Source organism: Zonotrichia leucophrys, chromosome 10 (genome assembly GCF_028769735.1).
Source record: "Zonotrichia leucophrys gambelii isolate GWCS_2022_RI chromosome 10, RI_Zleu_2.0, whole genome shotgun sequence".
Taxonomy (NCBI): domain Eukaryota; kingdom Metazoa; phylum Chordata; class Aves; order Passeriformes; family Passerellidae; genus Zonotrichia; species Zonotrichia leucophrys.
The window spans coordinates 12,492,169-12,512,248 of record NC_088180.1 but is presented as its reverse complement, the minus strand read 5'-3'; the positions used below and the strand labels follow the sequence as shown (position 1 = coordinate 12,512,248).

The 20,080-nt window shown below is 48.8% G+C and overlaps 2 protein-coding genes across 5 annotated transcripts; one reads left to right on the top strand and one right to left on the bottom strand.

Moving 5' to 3' along the window:
• Positions 1 to 927: 927 nt before the first annotated feature.
• On the bottom strand, positions 928 to 7,078 carry PEX11A (peroxisomal biogenesis factor 11 alpha). Of its 3 annotated transcripts, none has more exons than XM_064722214.1 (3): positions 6,939 to 7,078; positions 5,502 to 5,617; positions 928 to 3,999 (listed from the first exon to the last, which is right to left on the bottom strand). In XM_064722214.1, exons 1-3 carry the CDS (start codon positions 7,076 to 7,078, stop codon positions 3,434 to 3,436), a joined length of 822 nt encoding a protein of 273 aa, XP_064578284.1. In that variant the 3' UTR covers positions 928 to 3,433. The 3 variants fall into 3 exon arrangements, with proteins under 3 accessions (XP_064578284.1, XP_064578286.1, XP_064578285.1); XM_064722216.1 differs by having other exon boundaries at positions 928 to 5,299; positions 6,939 to 6,960; XM_064722215.1 differs by lacking the exon at positions 6,939 to 7,078 and adding an exon at positions 6,131 to 6,232.
• WDR93 (WD repeat domain 93) lies at positions 7,033 to 18,389 on the top strand. 2 transcript variants are annotated; one of them, XM_064722212.1, is made up of 15 exons: positions 7,033 to 7,296; positions 8,367 to 8,562; positions 9,161 to 9,225; positions 9,449 to 9,527; positions 10,830 to 10,957; positions 12,394 to 12,487; positions 13,035 to 13,212; positions 13,410 to 13,477; positions 13,980 to 14,066; positions 14,390 to 14,521; positions 15,010 to 15,241; positions 15,854 to 15,914; positions 16,559 to 16,715; positions 16,828 to 17,029; positions 18,117 to 18,389. In XM_064722212.1, exons 1-15 carry the CDS (start codon positions 7,033 to 7,035, stop codon positions 18,226 to 18,228), a joined length of 2,055 nt encoding a protein of 684 aa, XP_064578282.1. In that variant the 3' UTR covers positions 18,229 to 18,389. The 2 variants fall into 2 exon arrangements, with proteins under 2 accessions (XP_064578282.1, XP_064578283.1); XM_064722213.1 differs by lacking the exon at positions 7,033 to 7,296 and adding an exon at positions 7,640 to 7,699.
• The last annotated feature ends 1,691 nt before the right edge of the window (positions 18,390 to 20,080 follow it).

The following is a 20,080-nucleotide window of genomic DNA, read 5'->3' as shown; positions in this document are numbered from 1 at the left end:
ATAAAAGTATTGTCCCCTGGATTTGGAAACTGATTCATTGCCTTGCTCTTGGCAGAAAAGCTTTTAGGCATTTGGAAGACTACTCACACCCTCCTCTAGTGACACTTCCTCTACAGAACTGGTTTATTTGGTATCTCCTTGGAGATGTTGGTTTTTAACCTTTGCCTGCTCTTGATGCTCACCTGGGAATCCCCAATGGCTCACATATTCCTTGAAATGCCATGCCCAGCACAGTGTTAATGTTAGGAAGGCCCTGTCTGTAAGTAGAAGAGAAGATGACCACTCTCCTACTGTTCCCATTATAAAATGTGTCTGAGGCCATTAATCCAGAAGGAAACTCTTGCTAAAGCACTCCTGAATGCCATGCTTTATACATTGCTCAGGAGCTGACATTTGAGAGCTTCCAAGTTTGCAAGAATCTCACTGCAGGGAGTAGGAGCTAACAGTGAGCTCAGTTTAATGGTTATCCGGGCTCCATCCCTGGCCACCTCTGCCAGAGATGTCACCCTTTGTTCCCTGCCTGAACTGGCATTTCTCATTAAACCATCCAAATGAAAAGCTGTTTATAAGATACTGAAATGCAGGTGCCCCTGTCCCTTTCACCCAGCTGTGCCTGCACTGGCCACAAGGCTCCAGCCCTCACTGCTGGTACTCAAAGGAATTCCCAAAACATCTCCTTGTTTCAGGGCAATCTAAGGATGCACTTTCACCTGATATCACTCAAATATCTCTTAATGTTTTTGCAGCTGAAATTGTGATTCTAAATTAGCTAGAAGAATCTAGCTGCCAACTGGGTACTGCAAAAGGAAAGGTCTAGAACCCCCTCACAGGCAATGTCTCTTTAAAAGTGTCACCCTTCATAAAATTCAGAGATGAGAGAAATTCTCCCTCTTTACACCACCTTCCAAGTGATACACAGACACAGTGTCACACTCATCACAGTTTATTGCTTATGTTCAAACATCTTGTTCTTACTCCAACTGCTGTATTAGAAAGAGATACAAAAAAGGCACTAAAAGGATTTTCTCCATATGATCACAATCCTATAGCTTCAGTCACATTATTTTAAGGTACCTTAAATCACCAGCCTCCAGCTAGGGAGCAGAAAGCAAATATTAGTGCTTAACATCTAGTAAAGAGAGGTACTCCTGTGTGTTCCAGCCTACATCATGGAGAATGGGACAGGCAGGGCTGAGACAGGCTGAAAACTCACCCTCATTTCCCTCAATAAGGCTGCACAAGCTAATCCACACCAGGCCCTAAGGGAGAAACATCAAAGCCTGGCTCAGGGCTTAGCACAGTGTTTGCCTGCAGGCACAGGGAGGGAGATTGGGTTTTATCAATGGCTTTCCCTGAAAAGTGTAAGAGAGAAAGAGAGACCAGCTGGCAAACCAGTGAAAGTATTTTGTGAAGTATTTTGCATCTCAGAGCTCCCCCGAGTGAGACTGAAAACACATTTTTAACGATAAGATGGAAATCTGTAGACAAAAGCTGGTCAAACCTCCACTGTCAGATGATCAAGACTCCTCTTCCTTTCTTCCAGGGGTTGCTACACACTGAGATAATGATCAACTCTGACTAAGGTAGGGATGGCTTCCTCATTGCCAGGAGATGAAACACAAATGGAGAAAGAAAGAAACAAACAAAAAAATTCCATTGTTATAAAGGAGAGGAAGCCTAGAATATAGCCTATAATATATATCCCACACACAATGCTCCATTTTGGCCTGAACTGCCAGTTTTTACTTTTAGTGCTGCTTATTTCCATATTGAAGAGCTCCTGAAGGCCACATCTGGCCTTCAAACACACTTAATTATCCTGCCCAGCAACCTCTTTCTTTTCAAACACTTCATTGGCAGGCTATCACTTCATATTCAAACTGGAAGTAATTCCAAGCCCAACCACAACTTCAGGTAAACTGGCGCACTGCCTCATCTGCTTACTTAATTCCACATCCTTTGCCTTTTAATAAAGGAGATTCACACCTTTTAATTTTCTGGTTTTGGATAGCATCAGAAATAATAAGAGAGAACTTTGGTCCAGGTTAGTCTGTTCACATCTCCTTGGCAGATTAAACAAGGACTTCTTACACCAGGAAGCAGCAGAACACACAGGCCTAACTCTGATGAAGAAAAATGTTACATTTATCTCCTGTATAATGTGCAATTTGTCTCAGATGGTGTCAAACTGGTATCCTGCAAAGTCAGGAGCAGCAAACACTGCATGCCCTGCTAGAGAGCTGGACACAGCATTTCTCTTTTAACCCAGTTACACTGCCAGCCATCCCTGCCAGTGAGGTCACTGATAAACAATAACACAGTTGCAGGGCAACAAAATGAGGCATTTTCAAATGGCTGAACCCATTCAGCCAGCGAGGGAACACAGAAGCAATCATGTGGTCATGAGCAGGGAGGAGAGGGAGCACCAGATACAAAAGTCTAAACCATGAATGCCCAAATCCAGTAAAAAGCTTTCTTCCACAGGGATTCTGATGTTATCATGACAAACTCCATTCTCTCCCCTCCTGGAGCTTACACAACCAGAAACATGTCCTTGCAGTTTTTGTGACTCAACGAGCTCTGAGCCAGGCTTCTCTCCTTAACTGCATGTTCCAAACTCCTTATTACACTGGAATTTTTCATGTAAATTTAAAGAGAAAAACAAGCTCCTTATCACAATATCATTAATGGAAAATAATTGTGCTTGCAATTACAGGGGTTTGGGAGTTAATATGCTGTCCTGCACCAAAGCTGTGGCCTGCTGGAGCAGTCAGAGTCACTGGCCAACAGTCCCTGGCTCACAGTATCAAAGGGAACAAAGAAAGTGCAGATTTTCGGGACAGGAGTTGGCACTCACTAGACTGCAGCTCCAGCACCAGCAGGGCACACACCACAGAGACCATTTCCAGGTACCACCACAGTGTGCTCAGTGCCTGCAGGGCACAGCATCCACCAACCCAAACCCATCAGGACACTCATCCCTGACTTCAGGCTGCTCTAACTGCAGCTCCTAACCCACTCTAGACAATCTGACTGCAGGGACCTTGGATTAGTGAATTGAAACTTTCCAGTGTAAACATGATTAGTGTAGCCATGAATCATATACCTATTACAGTCGCCTATGCAGTTATTTCACAACCCTGTATTAAAATAAAGGAATATTTTCTTATCTAGCAGCCAAGTTCCAAGTCCTCTTTCTGCTTGTGAAATATTACTTGGCCTTTTCCTCTCTCCACCCCATCAGTGAGTGTGTCATGGCACTAAACTCATCTGCAAAGGCACAGGGAAGGAAAGGTGGCAGAATCCACTTCTTCAGAGGACAAAATTAATCTTGAGATTATTTTAAGAGATGTTCATTTGAAAGTGCTATATGAAGATAAAAATCTGTCAGAGGATCAAAGCTGCAGCCTCATACTATGCAGCTCCTTTTATGTCACTGTTTCAGCTTCAGATGTGGGCTTGCTAACGTGAGGATCCCCACCAGGGAGGAGAGCACGCCGCAGAAACCAATCACTCCTGGGTTGGTCTTGTAGATTCCCAGAGTATCCAAAGGGCCTGAGAGATCACAGAGGTTCTTCACCAAGTCCAGCAGCAAAGGAGGATTCCTTTTCAGTATCTGAAAGAGCTGGCAGAGAAAACTGTGCAAACCATCGCTCCTCACGCCATTTAGCTCCTCGCCGTCTCTCTGCCAGGCACAATTCTCCTTTGCCTTTTCTTCCAGCGCAGCCTGTTCCAGCCTCCAGGAGATCTCATACCAGTCCCTGGCCAGGTTCATCAGCAGGGAGCAGTAGTAGCACTTGGTGGCCCAGGTGTGCCACTTGGGTTTGTCGAGGTTTGGCTGGAGGCCGACGCTGCGGAGCCAGAGCGCGGCGTCGCACACGAAGTACAGGGCCCGGCTGAGGTGGGAGCCCGTGAGGCACAGGCGAGGCACCACCTCTGGCAGCTCTGCAGCTCTCCTGGCTGCCACCAAGGCGTGCACCACATTGCCCAGCCTGAACACTGCAAGAGAGCCCACACAGGTTAGCACGGCCCGGCCTGTCACGGTCCGCGTGTGTTTGTACAAAACCTGGAGGGCTTTGGGCATGTGTGTGCTTGAGCACTTGGGAGAATTAGTGAGGAAAAGGGTGTAAACATCTCAGTGCTCTGTAAACATCACCAGCCCAGGACATACATACTGTCTGGTCAACAGCCAGGACTTGCAGCCTCTCTTGCCATTCCATTCTTGCACCCCTCTGGACCAATATCACCCTTGGCTCTGCAGGACTCAGTGCCAGCAAATAAAGAACACAAACAGAGCCTCTAATTTCAGCTGGACATTGCACAGCATTTTACCTCACTTTGTGGACAGAAGATGTTGCTGCATTAATCCTGTTGCAGCCATGGGATACAGGTGGCCTCTGTGCCTGTGAAAGCTGGTGATTCACGTGCTGAGCACAGGGACCAAAGTCCCTCCTCAGCCATGAATCTGCCAGAGGCACATGGAGCTCTTTGTAAACTGTGTGGAACACTGGATTCCATTTCAAGGTAGAACATATGGCAAACCTGATTTCACCTCTGCACCGTTTGGGTTTTGGCCCCTGAATGTTAATATAAAATTATTGAAAATACTTTTTACACCCTGATGCCTTTATCACAGTGACAGATGCTGACAGCACCCAAGCCTGGTGGAACTACAAGAGCCCTGAATTCAGGCGTGGTGTCTATTAGTGATTTATTTAGCAGAAGCATAAGAATTATGGCTATGCTGATAAACCAACTGGCCTCCCCACTGGAAATGACCATAACTCTAAAGCTAATGGAATAATAAACAAATCTATGGCAATATGATAGACTAGAATATTTGTCTCGTGTTGCAGTTGTTCCAGGATTGAGCAATTGACAAGTGGGTGCAAGATCAAGCTGAAAACAAGTGATACACACATAGTAACAGTGTAGTCATTGTGGATGCAACCGTGACACAGAAGGGAGTGATGCAAATGGTCAGGCTGTAAGCATGGAAGGGTATGTCATTTAGTAGGGTAGAAATGCTAAAGAGATTAATATGTTAAGTAGGATATAAAAGCCATATTGAAGGATGTCCTTCAGAGGTGATCTTGTAGGATGATGATCTTTCAGCACTGGGCTGTCTCAACCCATCAGCTGGAAGGACTAATGAGCACACAGTGAGCCAGCCTTGCCTCACAACCCTGCTCTGTCCTTGAACAGAGGTGACAGTTTGGCCTCTACAGCAACAGCTGACTGTTAACTTATTCCTCTCATCCTTCCAGCAGTAATTCCAATTGTCTAACTGAAGAGGAGGCTGAGGAAGTAAAAAAAAAAAAAAAAATCTATTTAGCCTTACCTAGCCTGGCAAGCCATGTCAGGGATAAGGTCTATTGACAGCTCTGTAAATATACTAAAAGAGGTTTTGTGGCTCAAGGTAGGTTAACTACAGGAAACACTGTTTTTACTGGAAGGAGCAAGTGAAGAAATTCTTATCCCCCTAGACACCGGGTACTTACTTTTCCGGCCAGAGCTCATGCTAGATTCCAACTGCTTGAGTTTCATTACCAGCTTCTTTTTATCGGCTTTATTCTCTATTAAATAGCTAAGCAACATGCATGTGTACTGAGTGGCTCTGGAAGGGAAAAAACGAGGAGAGGGGGAGACACAGGTGAGACACGGACAATCACAGGATGGCAGCAGCAGGACAGGTTTATTCCACAGACTCAGAACTGTCACAGTTGGAAGGAGAACACGCAGTACAACCCCACTGTCAGGGCAGGATCCACTGGAGGGGTGACACAGTGACAAGATGGGTTTGGGATGTCCCCAGACAGGGACACTCCAGGCTCTCCCGGGGCAGGCGCTCAGCGCTCCGCCACCCGCAATGTATAAAAGTTCCTCCTCACGCTGAGGAGGAGGAAAAAAACGAAACTTGTGTTTTAGTTTAGGGCCACTGTTCCTGTCGTGTGGCTGGGCACGGCGAAGGAGGCTCGGTACCATTCCCGGGCAGGGCGGGAGGTGCCGGGGCCCGCGGCGGGGCCGGGCTGCCCGAGGGGCCGGGCGGGACGGGCACGGCCGCGGGGCCGCTGAGGGGCCCTGGCTCGGTGCCGGGGCTCCCGGGGAGCATGCCTGCCCCCAGACTCACCGGAAGATCTGGTCGCGGCCCTGAGAGCGGTTGGTGAAGCCCACGAAGCCCTCCATGGCTCGGCGGCACGGCGGGAGCAGCGCGGGGGCCGCGGCCGCTCCGCCCCGCCTCGCCCGGGCCCCGCCCCGCCGCGGAACGCTCCGCTGCGCGCCGCGATCCCGGCCGGGCTGCGGCACCGAGGGGCCGTTACCACGGCAACCGTCAACAACGGAGCAGCGGCGGTGTCACCGCTAAAGGCTTCCCCCGCCTCGGAGCCGCCGGCTGACCTGCGGCGGATTCTCCCGGGAAACAGAAGGAGCCTGGTACTGCCCCACGGCCCCCGGCACTGCCCCACGGTCCCCTGCACGGCCCTCGGCAGTGCCCCTCTGGCCCCGGCCCCGCTCCGAGGTCAGGTGCGCCCGTGTGCGTATGGCCCCGCCGCGGAGATGAATCTCGAAAGCACCCGGTGTCTTGGAAATGAAGTGTATAAAACTCCCAGTGAGAGCAGCTGCTCTCAGAGTTAATCGTTGGGATTTTACCCAGACCGAATAAGTCCTGGGTAATTAATGGAGAAGAAGAGAATATTTTTTGATATTTTTGAATGCTTTGCCATAATTCTTATACGTGCTTGTGACAAAGCTTTTGGGCTCTCTTTAACTGTGGGCAGCCTGCAAATCCCAGTGTGGCTGAGATGCCCAGAGCAGGACAAAGCCCCCGGGAAACAAAGGCGATGCAAGGAGAATTGAGCTATGCAGAGCAGGGTTGCTCTGGCCATCAGTATTGAAAGGAAACCCCCTTAGACATCATTAATCAAGGTTTCCCCCATTACCTCATGCAGGAAAGTATTGAAGGAGTCTTTGTTCTTCTGCATCCAGGGTGGTTCCTGCATCCGTGGTGCGTTTTGCATCTGCAGAGGGAGAACCATGGCAGTGAATAGCCGGCAGCATCCCCTGGAGATTCCCCCGCCATCTGCAAAGGACTGGCCGAAGGAAGAGGAGGAAAATTTCTTCCTGCTGGATCCCGATCGAAAGCACGATGTGCTGCCACAGCCCTTCAGGATGATCCACAAACTGGTGATGCAGGTTTTTGAGAGTGCTGTGGAAATCATTGAAGAAAGGGAGATGCTCCGAGAAGCACAGAAACGAAAAGTGCAGCCCACAAAATGCTTTCCTACAGCTGAATTCCAGGTACAGAGCCAGCATCAACCACCACAGCAGATCCTGTCATTCTTCTGCTCATGACCTTCCCCAGAATGAGCCACCATCTCACTGGCTCTGTTTAAAAGCCTGCAGCTTCCCAGCTTGTCTGGCAGGTTCTGCTTCCCACCCAATCATCACACCTCTCTAGGTATTAAACACTAAATTCACCTTCTGCTTCCCGGGCTGGCTCCGCCCTTGTTTGCCGGGGAGAAGGTGATTACTCAGTGGCACACAAGTGGGCAAGCTCAGCTCTGAGAGCTCTGCTGAATGGGGGCAGAATGAAGGTGCTGCCTTCCCCATGAGCATGTGGGGGTGTCCAGGGGGACACTCTGGTGCCTGTGATTGCCTGGGGGAGTTCAGCATCCCATCCCTGCTCTGCACTGGAATGGAGGTGTGACAGTGTCACAGGGGTCTGAGGATGAGGGAAGGGATGAAGATCTGACTCCATGTTTCAGAAGTCTTGATTTATTATTTTATGATATATATTATATTAAAACTATACTAAAAGAATAGAAGAAAGGATTTCATCAGAAGGCTAGCTAAGAATAGAATAAGAAGGAATGATAACAAAGGTTTGTGGTTCGGACACTCTGTCTGAGCCAGCTCATTGTGATTGGCAATTAAATAGAAACAACCACATGAGACCAATCACAGATCCACCTGTTGCATTCCACAGCAGCAGATAATAATTGTTTACATTTTGTTCCTGAGGCTTCTCAGGAGGAAAAATCCTAAGGAAAAGATTTTTCATAAAAGATGTCTGTGACAAAAGAAGGGCTCAATGCTCCTGAGTTCTCGGCCTTTAAAGCCCCTTCTGTTTGTGGGAAGGGGAAAGATGGGGGAAAACTTTCTCATTCCTAACACAGACCAATCTCTGTGACAGAGATAAGAGATCCTCCCCTGCTCTTGTGGGGGAAGAATGTGTCAAAATTTATCATTTATTATACTTCCCTTGTGGAATAAATCAGCATTTTCTGGTGAAAAGGCCAGGAATACATAATTAGCATGGCTGATGAGAATGCAGTTGGATACACTCATCCTTTCCCTTTTTTTGCTAGGTAACTGAAAGAGCCAATTGCCTTGCAGTGTCCGGAAAATACATCTTTGTGGGTCTGTCTGTGGGTCTGGCTGCCTTCAGCAGGTGTGACTTGAAGGATGTCTGTGCTTGGGATGCAGCCCAAAAAGAGATCTGTGCCCTCCATGCCTCGGCCCTGGGCAACGAGTGCCACGTCCTGCTTGCTGTGGATGAAATGGGTCAGTGTGCCCTGGGTGTCCCTGCCCTGGCTGGGGATGAGCTGTGCTCTGGGGCTGAGCTGCCACAGAGCAGGAGCAGCATCAGGGAGGCTGAGAATGTTCCTAGAAAGCCCTGCAGAGAGGGCGTTGGACAGCCAGCAGATTGCAGGGTGGCAGAGTGGCCCTGGGGCCTTGTGATTAGCAAGGCTGTGGGTCTGGTGAGCTTTGGGGCACAGCAGGGGCAGCTGCAGAGCTGAGGGGGAAGCACAGTGAGGTTTAGGAACATCTTGGGCTGGGCAGGAAGACCCCCTGCCTGTGAGCTGCCCCTGCAGCTGTACGAGTTTGTTGGTGAATCTGAAAGTTGTCACTTCTGGTGGAGACACTTTTCAGACTGGCTTCTCCATCTCTGTGCACAACCAAAGCTTTACTGGTGCTTGCACAAGGAAGCCAGCAAAAAGTTTAGTGTTGGAAACAGTGGGATGCTTTTCCTTGGGCCCAGGGAGGAATGTAATCCTGCTCACTGCCCTGTACATGTTGTAACAGCCATCTCAGAAGAGCATGGCTAATGTTCATTCACTTTCCTCTCCCTCCTCCTGCTGCTCCTGTATTTCTGTTTCAGGGCTTGCCTGGCTCTTCTGCTTTCACAGGGAAAGCTTCCTGCTCATTAAAGCCCTGAATGAAGTGGTAAGTGCTGAGCTAATTCCGTGCACAGGCTGGGAAGTAATCAATCATGAGGAGTACCAGTTGCCCTCAGAAATTTATTCACAGGTAGTAGTGCTCCAAGACTGCTGCCCAATATTTACTTTTGTTCTTCCAGCAGTCTAGCTGGCCTTTAGCCTGTTGAGAATGGTGTGAGAGCTCTCTGAATCAGTGGCCTGGCTTTGATCAGCCTGTTTTTCCTTGGCAGGAGGACATCAGCCAGCGAAGCCTTTGTGTGGAGGTGGTGCTGTCCCGAGGAGGTGATTATGCAGGAATCCTGCTGCAAGGCAAGTGCAGCAACATGCTGTGTTTGGAGAATCCTCTGTTCTAGCACAGGGGCAGCAGCAATGTTTTTAGAATGCTGCAAGTGGTCTGAGTAGCCAGGGATCCTGTTTTAATCCTCCCAGTTCCCCCTCTGGCTTAAGGAGCAGCTCCTGACACTCCCTGTCCTTTCCAAAGCACTCGGTGTGCACCAAGACTGATCCCAAAATTGAGCTGTCTGGAGCTGGTCACTGCAGTCCTGAGGCAAAGTGGAAATTTTCCAGGGTAGAAATCCATTTTGATGTAGGTGAAATGTACATTTTTGAGTTGAGTCTGTGGTTAGAAAACATAGCTATTTAGCCTGACTGCAGAACCTAGGCTCAGAGAAACTGCTTCAGTGAAGGACAGAGATAAGGTGAGGGAGACAGAAGGTGGTAGAGAGAGACAGAGACTGCTGTGAGAGCAGGTTAACCTGACCCAGGAATTCTTTCTAGAACTAGCGGCAAATGTCACGCAAAATTCATAAAAATGAACATGTATGAACCTATTGTGAAATTGTATGCATATGTATTTGAGAGGGGGATAAAAAGGGACCTGAAGTTCCCAGAAGGATGCATGTCATTTTAGGGGAACGATTCCCCCATGCGTCCAGTGCTGTAATAAACATACCGGCTTTACAACTTTCACAAAAGTTGTGGAGTTTTGATTATCTCTGCAAAACATTCCCCAGCTCCCAGTGAAAGCAGCTTTCCCTCTCTCCAGAAGTACCAAAGTCAGTTCTTCCTCTACTTTGCTATGGCTCACTGGAAAGATGTAGACCTGAAGAATTTTCTCTGCAGATATAGGCCAGAGAGCATAGAGAGCCTCTAGAAACACCACAAGAAATCCTTGTTATCATATTCTTCTGTTTCATGGCAGCTGAATCCATGGCAGGCAGGTTTTCTGCACCTGCGTTTGGTGGGATCTGCCTGGACACATGCTGAGAATGAGACATGTAGCAGAGAGCTAATGTGAGACCATGCCTCACTTTCTACTTTCTACTCTATTACTCAGAGGCTGCAAGTCAGGTTCTTCACTGAGTAGCTTAATGGAATTTCTTTGGTGGGTGTGGGAGCTTGAGGATTGAGCTGCAGGCTGAGCTGTCAGTCTCCATCAAGCATGTCAAGCCTTAAGTGAGAGGAGAGTTGGGCTGCATGCAGTTCACAGAGATTTTATATTTCAGAAAAATACACAAATCTTTTTATAAAGGATAAAAGATAACAGAGGCTGCCTGCCTGGAAGACCTTTTCTCCTCATTTCCAATTGCTTAACATGGTTTCTCAATGCAGACAGCACAGAAGCTTGGCTGGAGATCTACCAATTGCCTAAGGACTCCTGGCTGACAGAGATGGAAGAGAACTCAAGAGCTGCAGAGGAGCTGGCTGGCAGTGAGAGGAGGTCGAGCTCCTCACCTGTGGTACAAAACAGTTCCATCTCCCTCTGTGCTGTTTTTTTTTAAAGATTTTTTTGCCCACAGCTCTTCCCCAAGCCTTGCTGGTACAGACAGTGACAGCCTGACCCAGCCTGAACCCTCGTGCCGCCCAAGGGGATGGATGGCGTGTGTGTCTGTGTGTCTGCAGCTGCTGCAGCTGCCCATCCCACATTTCATAAGCCTTTGTGCCATTGGGATGTGTTTACTCTCCCAAGACAGGCTTTCCAAAGAGATTTCCCTGGTCCCAGGACTCGTGTTCCTGCTGCCCCTCCCTGAAACTGGCAGCTCGTTTCTCAGCAGCATTGCTCCATCCGAGGGGGCCCAGGGCATTCCCACAGGGCTTCTCCCTGGTGTTACTGGGGGAAGGAGGAGTGGGAACCGGGCAGGATGCCTCTGTTTGGGAGTCTGAAGCAGGGTTTGTGTTTAGATTCCATACAAAGAGAGCCTGGTGGAGTCACAGCCTCACCCACCCGAGCAGGGCAGAGTCTCTGCAGTGTGCACTAACCACAGTCAGCTCTGTTCTTTGGCAGAAAACTGAGGAGCTGCATGGGACAGCTCTGCAGAAATGGTCACTGGCCTCAGGGGCTGTCCTGAGCTGCCATGGGGAATTCAAAGTGCTGAGTCAGTGCTTAACCCTCCCCTTGTAGCACACAGACACTACTTCCCAGCACCCTGAACTAACCCTCTGTCATAGCAGCTCCCAACTCTTTCCTCTTCCTTCAGCAAAGACCTTCCTGGACATTTAAGAGGGAACTCAGCCTTGTCCTCGGGGCAAACACCCTGCTTAACTTAGTGAAGCCAAAACCAAACAAGCATTCTCTCTTTGCCGATTCTATGCAAACTATCCAAATTCCTGCCCCTTCCCGCTCAGACTGGCTGATTATTAAGCCAGACCTTTTCTGTTTAGCCCAATGTCAATGTGTGTGGGGTTATGGTGGTGGGCACACACTGGTGTTGGCCCCCTGTTACAATTTTCTGTTCCCAGCCTGTATATATACATGAGGAGGAGCCCCAGCCCTCCTCCAGTCCTTGGCTCTGTGAAGTAAAATCTGGTTCTCACTTTCAGGAGACACCCTTCAACCTTTAGTCTTGCTTCTTTTTAAAAATTTTTTCCCTTTACTTCATTGCTGTGACTCACACAGGCCTGTGCTGCAACAGGAATAATTGAGAGATGGCACAAAGACAGGAGTGTGGGCAGGACATCCTTGTAATGTAGTTGGGAAAGTAGTGATGCCCTGAAGCTTCTGTGTTTTGGCCTGAAGAATGAGCCCAAACCCAGTATCTCCCAGACAGTGCCAGCCATCCTTTGCCTACACAAAGGAGTTTTTCCTAAATTCTTTGGGTGGCACTTGATTCCCATGAACAGGTGAAAACTCATTTTCACACACCACAGTTCTCAGGTGGGCACTTTTCTGTTGCAGGAGCTTCCTGTGCCTGCAATCCAAGCTAGATTGGATATAAAGCTGGATCCCCCAGAGCTGCTGCTGACAGTGAGGCCACCCAAACCCATTACAGGTCAGGACTGGGTCTGTATGTGCAGCCTGGTTCAGGTGCAAAGGCAGCAGGGCCCCTATAAACACAGATCAGGTCAGAAAGTCTCAGTAACACAATCCGCGGTCCTTTCCTGACCTATCTAGTTACATGTAATCCTGTAGTGGGAGTTGCTTCCTCCCAGATCATCAAACACATCACCTTGGCCAGCACAAAGTGCTTTGGAGTGTCTCAGAGTGGGTGTGAGAGGGAGGAGGCTCCTTCCTAGATTTAGCAGCACTCCTGAGCCCTGGAATCACAGAGAAATTCTGGAATTATAGAGAAATGCCAAGGATGAGGAGGGGACAGGCTTTATATTGGAAAATGCCACAGAAAGGCAATGTGAGTGGGGTCCTTGCCCTAATCCCTGCATTCAAATACTGGAAAATGAACTTGTGATATGGAAAGCCCCACACAAGAGAAAGTGTTTTCTGTCTCAAGACTATGCCACCCCCAAATGCCTCCATGATGTTTGCTTCATGGTTTCTGCTTCTCCAGGGCTGTGCCTTTTCCCTTTGTGTTCCCGACCCAGGCACCAGTTTTAAGGGCCCTTTGGATGCCTTGAAGGAAGTGGGTGATGGCAGCACGTTTGGCTTGGGGTACAACCACCTAATCAAGGATTCCCAGTGGGAGCTGCAGGATGCAATCTTCTGTAGCACCTACCAGGAGTATCTGGAGGCTGAGGGAGTGACCAAGGAGGAGATGCCCAGGTGAGTGGCAGCACCAGCCAGGATTCAGCCATGAGTCACCCACACAGGGCACTGTGTAGATGGAAGCCTCTCTCTCAGCTTTGCTTCCTTCCTCCCAAGGCTTCAGGGCAGGGAGCTGGAGCCATTCCAGGTCTTGTTATCCTGCTGCCTACTTATCAAAGCTACTTTCTTTTACATATATTTCTTCCCTTTTTCAGATATGCTACCTTTCATTTCCTCCTTCCTAGCCGGATCCTGATGGCACCAGAAATGGAAGTAGAGCCAGGTAATCCAAATGGACAAAAAGCTGTTAATCTGTGAAGCACAGTCATTGATTGGATGACATTGAGCTCTACTGAGAGCTCAGTGGGTCTGGCTTGCATCCACTCTAAGTTCCATCTCCAAGGGTGTAAGTCTGGGTAAAACTGTCAGCCCTAAGACTTATAAATCAGTTACTGGCTCGGAGTAAAAAAAACTTATCTTCATATTTTATAAGAATTCCACAATCTTCCCCCTGAAAAAAAAAAAAAACCAAAAAACAAACAAATAAAAACAACCCCCCCCAAAAATTAAAAAGGAGGCATATAGTCAAGATTAAAAAAAAAAAACCAACAAAACAAACAAAAAGGAGAGGTTGTTCTGGTTTAGTTTCTGTGTGAGCAGAATTTCTATTAGGAGTACCATGAAAGCTCTAATGAAAGCTTTCTAATGGTGTTTTGGTGTCCTGGATTGTTCCTTTCTTTGTCCCCAGTCTTCTTCTCTTTTTGCCATCCCCTTCTCTGTACCAGATATTCCAGTTGGCATTGGAGTGCATTGGTATGGAAACCACAATTTCTGCTTGTACTTACTCAACCCTTCCCTCAAGGACAAAGCAGGTAAGGAAGTTTTGCTTTCTCTAGCAGAGCACTCTGTGGGGAGTGGGAGTGTTCTGTGGCCAGGGGCTCTCACTCTGCCAGGTCTCCATGATTCAGGGGAATGAGGAATTGGCAGAAAGCTGACTCATATCTCATGGGTGAGGCTGGCACTTGGGTTGTGGGGCTCTGTGCTGCACAGACTGGCAGTGTTTTCAGTGAAGCCACTCTGGCAGGAAGCAGCAGAATGGTGGTGCATGTTTGATGGGGAAAATAAATGCTAGTACTGTGTGAGAGAATGTTCTGCACCTTCTTACAGTTGTCTCTCTTCATGCCATTCTGTTTAGGCTCTGATCTGAAGCCTGATCTTGTGTGGCCATGTGCAGCTCCAATTGCATGCTCAGCTGTCAGTTCCTGCTCCAGGTACCTGGCACTGGCAGGTGAAGATGCAACAATAACTATTTGGGATAAGCACCTAGGTGAGCCTGCCCTTTGGGAGTCTGTATTGGGATCACTGTGGGTAAATTGCACCTTTGCCTAGGAGTCTGAAGCTCAGACTTAGTGTGAATAAAAGGCTGGTGGTGAATTTACAAGGAAATCTGAAAACAGTTTGGATTCAGTCATCTATTGGGTACTTGGCCAGCATGACTGCCCTGGCCTCTGCAGAACCATGCCCATGCAGGGCAATGCAGGGGCTGGAGCTGCTGCAGCAAGGACTGATCAGTCCTGCCCGTGGCTGTGAGACAGTGCCAGTCCCTGCTTTGCCACTGCACTCTAAGGTCACTTCTGAGACTGTTGTGGTGCCACATTCAGGCTGCCATCAGTTCTAGTGTCACCCTGCCGTGATGCAGGGACTCTCCTGGCACAAGAATCTTCTTCTGCCATCTGCTTATTCTCCCTCCCACACTCCAAACTAAGCTTTGCTTGGAGAAATGACCAGTTTCTTTTCTCTCCCTCCCTTCCCCAGGATACCCACTGTCTGTGACTGCCATTCTAGAGGAACGCTTCATCCGTAGCATCCACTTTCTGTATGGTTCTTCAGCTGTCAATGATGAGACACGTGGTGCAGATCCTGTCTATTGTGGTGCAGACCCTGTCTGTGCCATCGTACAGCTCCTAGTGCTGTGTACAGACAGCTCTTTCTATTTGGTGAGAGCACCCAAGGCTGGCAAGTCCAGCATCACACTCCTGGCAGACAGGTGAGCCAGACTCGTGGTTATAGTGATCCTGTCTAAGAGAGAGCCTCAGATTTCTGTGGAGTAGAGAACTTCCTGCTGTTTTCACCCAGATGGCTCTGCCATGCTGCTGTCAGCAGCAAGTGTGGTTTTATCAGTGCTAAAATTCAATGGTTTGCCAGAATTAGGGGTGTTTCTGGCTTCTTCTGTGCTCCAGAACACAAATACTTCTAGCACAGCTCCAGGGCTGATGCTGAACTTTTGTGTCTCTGCTGGATACTCAGGGGAATTTTTTCTTCCCTCTTCTGCCCTTAGCAGAATACTATCCCCCTAGAAGTCAGAATAAACATTTATTGGCATCTTTCTATCATTTTTTTGTGTTCATTTATCCCCTGCTCTGAAGACTCTGGGTTCCTGCCTCCCTGGCAGGCAGGGATTTGTATCTCCAGTGCAGTTCCCAGGCAGGTTTGCACAGGGATGGGCTCCAGGGGTTCCTGCCCAGGAGGAGATGGGCTTTGTCTCGATAAGGAAGGGGCTTGTCTGGGATTATTTGCCAGCCAGTGTGACACAAAGCCAATGTCATTATCATGTGCCAGGTACATGCAACAGCAGCATAAACCTCTGTCTCTTTCACAGGCCTGAAAATCCAAATCTTACAGTCAGTGCAGTGATGCCTGTCCTGGCCTTCCCCAGTGCAGTGAGTATTGCTGCCAGCTCTCTTAACCTGGGTGGGAGCTCATGTCCATCTGTGCTGGGACCTTGTTTCCAGCAAGGGCAGTAACTGGGTGCTGAGAAGATAACGAGCAGGGCAATCAGATCCTCACATCCTTTCCAGCTTCCAAATATTTTTGGTGTGAAAACTTCCCGCACCAGCTCCAGGTGTGTGTGTAGCTGGTAATGCTCAAAGGATTTCTCTTTCATGATCTTACCCAGTATCCCCTGGCACCTGTGCCCTCTAACTAGCCACTGAGGTGCACACAGACAGGTGAAAGTGGGAGGGTTCAGCCATGAAGCTTCAGGCATCAGGGTCAAATATGAGGGGGCATCCTGGGGAGAAAGGTACAAACACAACCTGACAAGTGGCCTCAGAAAGGTTGCAGGCATGGGGAGGAAAGGACTAATAGCCACTCACCACAGAAGGCTGGATCTACCTCATTTCTAATGTGCTCTGTTGTCCTTTTCCAATCCAAACCTCCAGCAGTTTTGGTCCAAGTTCTCTGCAAGGGCTGTTCTTCATCTCTGTCATTTTTGGGGATGTGGAGTCCTGGATATCCCCTCAAGTCCTTTACTGAAAGTGTTTTCCACTTGTTTTTCACCTACTTGTCAATGTTGCTGCTTCAGGTCCTGATCTTCTGCTGGGATGGCACAGTGTCCCTGATGAACACTGACACATCCCAGACTGTTTACTGCTTCTGCACCCCACCTTCTCATGCTGTGGCCCCTGCCTGGCAGCCAGTGTTCACAGTGGATAGTGCCAACAACTGCTTGCTGCTCCGAGGTGGGTGGGCATAGGTACACCGTCACTGGGTGCTTTCAGCTGTGCACTGCTCCTTGTTTGTTCCTGTTGGGTGATTCCTGAACAGTAGTTCACTGTTCTTGTCTCTGTCTAGGAGATGAGCACCAGCATGTAGATGAATTTTTCCAGAGCAAAGCCACTCACAGCACCATCTTCGTTTACGACTTCAACTCCTACCCACTGAAGGAGGCTATCCCAAAGAAACCAGATTTGCATTTCAAACCCATGCAGGAGCTGCAGTGGACTGAGAGATGTAACATTTATTTATGCGATAGGTTTCGCTTTCTGCCCGAGAGGTAAGTGCACCTTACCTGCATTATTGTCAGCTGTAGTGATGGTGAGTTCATGGAAGGGCTTACCCTGGAGCTTCTGGCTTGTTCTGTGTGCTGTGAGAGATTTGTGTCTGAGAAAGGTTGGTGTTCAGGCAGCTGGGTTCCTGACAGCCACCCAGAGCCCTTCCTCCTCTCCCCTCTGTCTTCCCTAGAACAGCTTCAGCTGTAAGTCAGGATGCAAGTTCTGATGTGATTTTGTGCAGTACAGTTTGTGCGAGCTTTTTAGGGGGTATGATCCTCACATGTTTGCATGCTCCTTTAGACCCCACATCCAGGCAGAGCTGGGGTCTCTGTGCCTCTCTCACCCCCGCATTCCCGGCTCCGTGTGGTGTTTCAGTGGTTTGTGTTGGGGGTTCCTCGGTTGGAGCAGGTCCCCGCAGCCTCGGGGCTGGAGCATCTCGCCGCTGCCGTCATTAGATGGCACTGTAACATCTCTTTTTGGGCTCCTTGGCCTCGAATTCTGCTGGGAACCTGGAACTAGATCCGTGTCAGTCTTTTGTATCTTTTTACTATGCATTAATTTCTTAATTCGAAACGAAACAGGTGAGTGCTGGTGCGACCTTATGGCACATATTTATTACCTGGTAGCCTTCCCTAATTCCTTGTGTCCAGGGTGAATCCTGTGGAGTTGTCTGGCTAGTTAAGTGCAGAAAAGTTCCATCCTATGTCACCAGCCAGAAGTGGTGTCCCTCCTTCTCCAAATGCTGGAGAGGAGACTCTTATCTGCCTCATACCACAGAACTGGGGAGTCACCACCTCCAGGGATATCTTGCTCCCTGGGATCTGAGAGCTGAAACCAAGATTTGTGCAAATACAGCTGCAGTGGGACCTCTGTCTACAGAGATCTGGAGATAACACAAATTCAGAGCTCCTTGCTGTCAGGAGAACTTGACTATTGATTGGCATGAGGGAACCACTGAGATTTTTGGACACAGGGAGTAGAGCTGCTTAACCAGTAGTGAGCCCCAGGGGCCCTTGGGGATGTTGTCTGAGCACTGGGGGAATGTCAGGGACTGTTTTTGTTTCAACCACCCTTTCTCTACCTTTTCAGGCAGGAGGTACTGCTGGAAATGGAGAAGCAGAAGTACTGGGATTGTCTGCAGGAACGGGCAGCTGCCATGGACAAGGAGAGAGAGAAAATGAAGGGAGAGAAGAAGCAGTAGCCAGCCTTGGATCCTGAGGGCCAGGCCCATGATCCAGCACTGACATTTTCATAGACACTATTGTGATCATCTCTCTCCCAGAGATCTGGAGCATCAGGAGCAATCTGGTATGTCACAATAATAGGGTGCACCTTAATAAAGCCTTTCCTCCATTAAAAGTCTCTTGCTCTTCACAGCATTGGCATTTTGTCAGACTCTGATTTTCTGTCCTTGTGTTGCTGGAGCTCACCAGTGGGTGTCATTTTCTGCTCCTACCCACATGGACAGCCATCAGCATCCTTGTGCTTAACCAGAAACCTTGTCCTTTCAAAGGAGGCAGCAAATTGGCTGTGGAGGTGTCTTCCCTCGAAGCATGGCAGTGCTAAGCAGCAGTGACACTGCAGAGTGTGACAGCCCTGACAGAGGATGTTCTGCAGTTGTTTCTCTTGACTTCAAAGCAGGCACTTTTGGGATAAGACTGCTTAGGAATTGCAGCCTGGGAGGCCCATGAAAAAGCTTCAGTCTTTTTACAACTGATCATACTACTGGATGACTGCCTAACCCACAAGTAATCTGACAAATCTCCCAGGAACAACTCCAGTCTGTGTGCATGGGGGACATTTTTTTTAATCCCCTGGTGCCTCCTCTATAGCCTCCCACAAAGGTTCAGGAGAGCACCAATGCAGGGTGCCAGGGATTCAGCACAGACTGTGCTGTGTAGATGCTCTCATGCCAAGGTCCCATTTCAGTTTTTCATAGCAAGTTGTCTTGTTTGGGCTGAGTTTTGATGAGATGTTTCAGCTCATCCTCTGGAAATGAAGTCAGCCAAGCTGTTGGGGAGGCAGGAAAAGGGAGAAGCATTCCATTTATTTCACAGCCTGGCTTTGCTCTGGAGAAGGACAAGCTATTTGAATTAAACCTTCCTCTCTGCTACCTTTGTGAAGGCTCTGAGGCCTGTAGTAAAAGCTTTTGTGCTGTCATTTTCCATCTGCCACAGATTCCAGCTTCACAGCTCATCTGATTGTTACGGATATTGGGGCTGGGCTGGGTGAGCTCTTGCCATCTGCCTCAGTGCAGAGCTGGGAGGGTGAGCCCACACCACCCTCAGTGCCTGTTTAAGCCCAGCCACCTGGGTCAGCACTGAGTGAACAAGGAGCACCCCTTGATCCTTCCTTCTGTTCTTGCTGTGGTGGCCATAGAGCTTAATTATCTTGTTTCTATGGAGCTTTCAGAAACAATAGACCTTCTGCCATAGCCAGGCATTGGGGATTACTCAGGGCAGGAATTCCTGTTCCTACATTGCTTCCCATGCTGCAGAAAGCCAGCACAACAAATATGTGGCCCCTTGAGCAGCACTGGGTCTAGTTCTTGCTATTTGTGCAAATATAAAGGGCCTGGGGATCTGTGCTATTAATCCTGCCCCATCTGCTTTTCATCCAGAAGAGGAGCAGGGCTTGCCTGGCATCAGAAGAGGCAGGACAGGATCTGCTGGGCAGTTAGATGTACTGTGCATCCACCAGTTTGTGTGTATTCCTCTCAAGATGTACTTGTTTGTTTGCAGTTAGAATTTGCTCTAAGATTCTAATCATGTACTTGGCCAAGATAACTAGGAGCTGGCAGGCTCCACAGAGAAGGGAAAACAACAAGCAGCTGCAGGAGGCTGATGAAGAGCCTTTGTTTTAAGTCATGATTTCAGCAGGGGACCATTTGTTTCCTGCTTCTTCGAGGGATACAGAAAAATTGGCATGCTCAGTGTGTTGACATGTGTGTGTTAGTGATGGAGCTCTGTGCTGAGCTCCACAGGACGTTCTGGAGACAAGCACAGGCACCTCCTTCAAACACAATAATGCCCTTGGCAGCCACCATTCCTGGT

Bases quoted from the DNA above. Each gene is read 5' to 3' on its own strand.
- WDR93 (XM_064722212.1), top strand. From the start codon at position 7,033: ATGGCAGTGAATAGCCGGCAGCATCCCCTGGAGATTCCCCCGCCATCT. The intron at 8,563-9,160 runs GTCAGTGTGCCC...TTTCTGTTTCAG, and splicing joins GCTTGCTGTGGATGAAATGG to GGCTTGCCTGGCTCTTCTGC. The intron at 12,488-13,034 runs GTCAGGACTGGG...TTCCCGACCCAG, and splicing joins GCCACCCAAACCCATTACAG to GCACCAGTTTTAAGGGCCCT.
- PEX11A (XM_064722214.1), bottom strand. From the start codon at position 7,078: ATGGCGGGGGAATCTCCAGGGGATGCTGCCGGCTATTCACTGCCATGG. The intron at 5,618-6,938 runs GTAATGGGGGAA...TTTCCCTTCCAG, and splicing joins TCAATACTTTCCTGCATGAG to AGCCACTCAGTACACATGCA. The intron at 4,000-5,501 runs GTAAGTACCCGG...GCTCTCTTGCAG, and splicing joins CATGAGCTCTGGCCGGAAAA to TGTTCAGGCTGGGCAATGTG.